Source organism: Branchiostoma floridae, chromosome 15, assembly GCF_000003815.2.
Source record: "Branchiostoma floridae strain S238N-H82 chromosome 15, Bfl_VNyyK, whole genome shotgun sequence".
Taxonomy (NCBI): domain Eukaryota; kingdom Metazoa; phylum Chordata; class Leptocardii; order Amphioxiformes; family Branchiostomatidae; genus Branchiostoma; species Branchiostoma floridae.
In genome coordinates, this window is record NC_049993.1 from 4,672,579 (window position 1) to 4,678,206 (window position 5,628).

General features: G+C 41.8%; 1 protein-coding gene across 1 annotated transcript in view; it reads right to left on the reverse strand.

Moving 5' to 3' along the window:
- The window catches only part of LOC118432381 (fatty acid-binding protein type 2-like), a 5,085-nt gene extending 3,921 nt beyond the window's left edge, over positions 1–1,164 (reverse strand). The window contains exon 1 of the mRNA XM_035843936.1: positions 916–1,164. Within this exon, the coding sequence (XP_035699829.1) occupies positions 916–1,000 (85 nt within the window). The 5' untranslated portion in view covers positions 1,001–1,164. The remainder of the gene's footprint in view (positions 1–915) is intronic.
- Between the last annotated feature and the right edge of the window lie 4,464 nt (positions 1,165–5,628).

The following is a 5,628-nucleotide window of genomic DNA, read 5'->3' on the forward strand; positions in this document are numbered from 1 at the left end:
ATATTCCCCCGACTTCTGACTTAATCTACCTACCTACCTACCGTACCTTAGTAGTCCCGTTGACCTCCAGGTCGTTGGGAGGACAAGGTAGACATGAAGATCAGAGAGTTGCCTCCAGGTTCTTCTATCCCTAGCCAGGGTTATCCTCTGGGCAGCTATTCACATCTGTTCGCTAAATTATACTATTCCCAACCCCTTAGGAAGGCCTGGTGAAGGTTACATTATATGTGCGCTACACGTATTGCGACAGAACAACTTAGGAAGGGCAGGGTAGGGCAATGTACCTGTTCACCTCTATGTCTATGTGTACTAATTTTGATGCACTACCTTCACCCTTGTAGACAATACATTATTTTGTAGACTACATTTTACAACTGTCCCGTGAGCTTACGTATACGTATGTATTAGAGCTTCGCCATTGTGCCTTTACCTCTCCCACTGTGGAAAAATCTTGCGATTTCGTCCGCCCTACAAAGATCGATGTCATAAATGTTGAAACTTCTTGTATTTCCAAGGTCAACCTAAGCTTAGGATGAACTTTGGATGACCCCCGGGGATTTGGTGTCTTGTGTTTTGGGTCAAGCAGAGTTTAATCAGAACTTTTGACCCCAACATGGAGATACCTGGCACGCAAGTTTGTTTACTGAATAATTGCATGCCAGCCAAGGTGAGGTCATGTACGAGCGTATACACTGAACTTAGACACTTAAGATTTGAGTCTCCTTTATACTGAACTTAGACACTAAATCCTGAATATAGGATCAATATCCAGTTTTATTTGGTATCATGCATTGAATGTTAACGCTATATATCATTGGTAAGCGATTAAGACACTGGCTCTACTACCGTTAGACAATGAGCCTTTACCACCAAAACTTGACCATGCTGCGTTAGTTAATACAAGTACACACGTACCGAGCTTCTCCATGATCTGTGGGTAGTTGTCGGAGTGGCTGCCATGCCTCCATGTTCCGCAAGATTTGTCCACGGGAAAAGGCATCTTGTAGGTTGTTTCTGGCTTCTCAGGTAAGACGAGGCCTTGAAGAGGGTCCGATCTGGTGTAGAGGCGCTCAGGTGTGCGAAAACGCTGGCGTTGCACTACGTGTTGCAACGGGAGATGCCCTTTTATGGACCAAGACGCCAAATAAAGACATGTGTCATGGCGCCAAATATAGACATATGTCAGGACGTCACAAATGGCCTTGCATACAATCGCAAGGTTGAATAACTAATTGGAGAGCAAATATTATTGAGTAATGCTCTAAATGCGCAACAGCATGTCTATTCAGCGTTTGTCACAGAGTAAATTTGTTGAATGAGGACAAAGTTTAAAGGATGACAATCATTAACTTCCCGATCTGCCAAGGCCAGTTTTTGTCCAGTTATATCCAGCTGTAGCCAGTTACAGACCGATTGGAAGCTTCTCCCATAGGGAGGGTATGAGTGCTTCATCTTTGCCAAAGTATGAAGTTCCCAAGTAAATCTATTGTTGTCGGTTAATGTGTTTATTATTAGTGTGCCCTGTCCGCAATTTTGCGGTCTGTCGTGACGTAATGCGAAATGATACAATAGGCTATTTGATGAGCTGGATATGTGGTTTTGCTCTGCTCTAACATTAAAGATGTGCAGCAAGTGATGACTCATCACTACACCCACACATGTCTGGGTAAGGATACCCAATTAGAGCTTGATTCATTCGGCATTATGTTGTAGCTGGTGTGTTTCTAAGCCTTGTTATCCAAAGTTGAGATGAACCTGTGTTTCTTTTTGGTGTACGTAGTCTATTTTAGGTGTGCCTGTTAATGTTATTTTGCGCAAGTCGTTATTTGAATACGGTGTCAACCGACGTTAAGTAAGTGGAAAGATAACCTCAAAGGTCTGTATCTGTATCTATATTGCCGGTATAACCGCCGTTTGGCGTTACACACCAGCTTCGCAGGCACGCTGGTTATATTACACCGAACGACCTCTGATTTCCCAGAGATGCAGAAAGTATAGTTCAGCCGTTAGACAAACTAGTCAGATTTGACAGACAGGAAGAGACTATTAATTCATCGGAAGGTAGCGTTTTTGGTATATCTATTTTCCCGTGTTTTCATAGAATGATATACATTTTCTTTACATTTATTATAATATGGTAGTTTTACATAGTGTTGTAGTTTAGGAGTTGTGTTCAGGCATGATTATGGGATGGACGGGTAAAAGAAGTTGTACAAGAGAATTTATGATTAACTAGGACTATGCCAGAATGATTATAAACAAATTAGTGATACAAGATAAAGTTAGAAATTTACAAAACTCTAGTTATTTTACGGAGGTATGAGGTTTCCGAACTCATGTTTTTTTCTTGTCCAAAAATGTTGGGATATCAACTTTTGCACAGGTTCATTGATAGGAGGGTTCATGTGTTTGTTCGCTAATGATGTCTTTCTGTGTTGTTAGCAAACCCCCCAATTCAATCTTTTTCTGGCCCACTACGCACATAATGATTGAACGCAATGTTCAATATTGGTGCACTGTAAATATCTGTCGCTAGAGGTCGCTACTGCGTGGTCTTCGTTGTGTCGTTCGGCGAGGTCAATTATTAATACAATCTTTAAGCTGAAAGTAGCAAACAGAGTAACACAAAGTATGAAACCACCAATTACTGGTTCATAGATGGGGTACAGACATGTATACTAGTATACATGACCTCATCACCATCGTTATTGATTTTGAGGGATCTCATATATTTACTGTGTAAAAGTAACATGCATTACAGGGTAATGTGAACTCACAACTGCATTGTTACTGTGCTGTAGTTCAATAAACTACAAAGTATTTTAGCTAGTCAAGTTGCTTTGCACTTTCAAGGAATGACAAATATCAAGGTCTGCTGGTAGAGATGTGATCATCATCAGTCTGTAGTCGTGGTGAATAACAGCGTAGACAGGTGTTCAAAGCGCCCGCACGCTGCAGGTGATACTGCACTTCGAAACTAAATCGCTAGAGGGCGCTAATGGGTGGTCTTAGTTATGTTGCTCAATAAAAAGCGCGTAACTCGCCATAAGCATCCCTCAGTACCATTCACTGCACCTCTATACATGTGATTCATGCGTCCGCGGTAACGCAAGGCGGTTTTAAGCTGCTCTTTTGTCCACAACAGTAAGGAAAGCAGCCCCTCACCTGTCCTTGGTGCTGAAGCACTTCCGGGACAGTATGGTGAAGGGAGATCGTATGGAATCTGTAGTCTCATGAAACACCAAACTTCCTAAAATGTTAACACGCTAGCCACGCCATTGGGAAACAGATTGTGGCACTAGGGCTCGTATTTGTTATGTCTGCCCATTGATTTCTCAGTTGCTGTGAACGGTCCGAAGGTACAACGGGCGATATGGGCTGCATGACGTTCGCTCGGCTTGTAAAAAGGCGATTAACATCGACAACTGTACATGGCATGCGCTAAGGATTATCTAATGTCAGGGATTATCTATGATCCTACATTGTTGGAAAGGTTATAATGAAACGCCATAAGATGGCTGATTCTATGGTGTTTGGAAATGACCTAACCAACTGCTCTGACTATTGCACCAGTGAACAACACCGTGCAGTAGTGGCCTCTAGCGATCTATATCAAAACTGCAGGCATATTAACCAGACTCCAGTTTTTCTTTACATTGCTAGCTGGCACTAATGTATTGTCTTCCACGAGGTGACCCCTGACCTAGGGTGAACTTGGTTTTGTTTGCATTGAATTGTAGCGCTGCTCAAATGCCATTGGTTTGTAGAAGTTCATCTCTGTTTTGTTAAAATTCGTACGTATTTTGAGTAAAGGATTTTGATCGTAGGCCAGTGAGCAGTGAGGCAGTGATGACGTAAAGTTTGATGATGGTATTACAACATGTGATGAGGTGATAAGATTGGGAGAATCAGCGGCAGACGATGGAAGTTTCGGGGAGGGGTACGTAGAGTTGTGCATGCCAAACTGAAACTTTTATTATGCCTGAGGCTATCTACAGTACTTGTGTGGATGATTTGGGCGAAATTAGAGACATGAGAAACGACAGAACAGTCATCTATCATGTCCATGTCGCTTAAAAGTAGACTTATTTGTTGTATAGTCTGTGATTTTCTGTGGCGGTCAATCAATGGACGAACTTCCATGAACTCTGTCACTAGTACTGTTGCTAAGATACAAACCAATTCAAATTTGGTACAAAAGATGTAACGTTAGCTTATCAGGGGGAAGGTTTTTTGAATTCCTGATTATATATTTTGGTGTCACTAAATTTGACTAAAATCATCGTAAATCGTAAGAAACAAAATTAAAAAACAAATCTGGAGCTGACTGATAGATTGATAATTCTTTAGTTAATACAGAAATCATTGGTCGGTCGCAAGCAGTTATTGGGGTAAAAGATCGTCATATTTTCTGAGGAACGGGCGGGCTTCCTTTTCCACATAGGCGTAGATGAACAGTTGAGTAAAAGGTCAAAGTTATTAGAGGAAAACTGATGATATCCACCCATTCTTAACCTATTTAAGACGTACAATATGTGATGTACACAAGAATGTAGGTGGTGCTTCAACAGGCGGACATGGTGTCACATGGAGTTTTCGCGCGTTGCCCAAAACTATCCTTTTTATGTCAACTAGCGTCTTGAATGTTATTCTAGATGTGTGTACAGATATCTAGACCTATTTGGGAAAGTTTTCACTATAACTAAACTAATCTATAGTATGTTTTGGCATGTTACAAGTCGGTACTAAATACCCTATGAGAGCCCAGGCTGCAGTACCGCTCCCGGCCGCGTCCTGAAAAGTGGCTTAAACGACCGCCAAATTGCCAAATTTCCCTCTATTCAGGAATGGGGAAATGGTGAAAGGCTCGCGAAGGGGTTTGAATTTTTGTGGCTTATTTGACTATGTCTGAGATTAAACATGACAATATCTATAGAATTTAACTGAAAATACCACATTATGCTGGGGATTAATTAGGAACAAACCGTTCTAGCTATAAGCGTAGTTATTTTTAGACATCCTTCACATTTCAGTTACATCCTTCATATTTCAGTTTACATATATCTTTGTAATTGATTCAGACATGATTCTTAGCTTACAATATTCTATCCTGACGTCACACAGTATTTGATGATTACAGTAATCCCCTATCCATGATACCCCTGCGTCACCCCCGGGCCCCCACAGCACATTACTCACCCCAGAGTTCGGCACGTTTAATTTTCCGGTTCATTGTGTCGCTCGTGCCGCCCTCTGTCTGCTGCCTGTACGCAAAAACCAATCATCTCGCAGTCACGGCATCTGGGTAGATGTAGATGTGGAAATGCACCTATCTGGACTAAACCTGACAAACTATAGAAGTATTCTGTAGAAAGGAAGATACTACTATCAACGTTCGTGCCGCTCTCCGTCTGCTGGCTGTACGGCAAAAACCAATCATATCCCAGTCACGGTATCTGGGTATATGTGGGATTGCAACTATCTGGAGTAGACAGAAACTTGCTTGGCTAATCATAGCACTCTGTAGAATTGAATATACTTGCAACGATACTAGACTAAGGTCTTAAGATACCGACGTGGATAGGTGCTTCATGTGATATTCGTAGCCTCCATAGCAGGCTTTCGGTG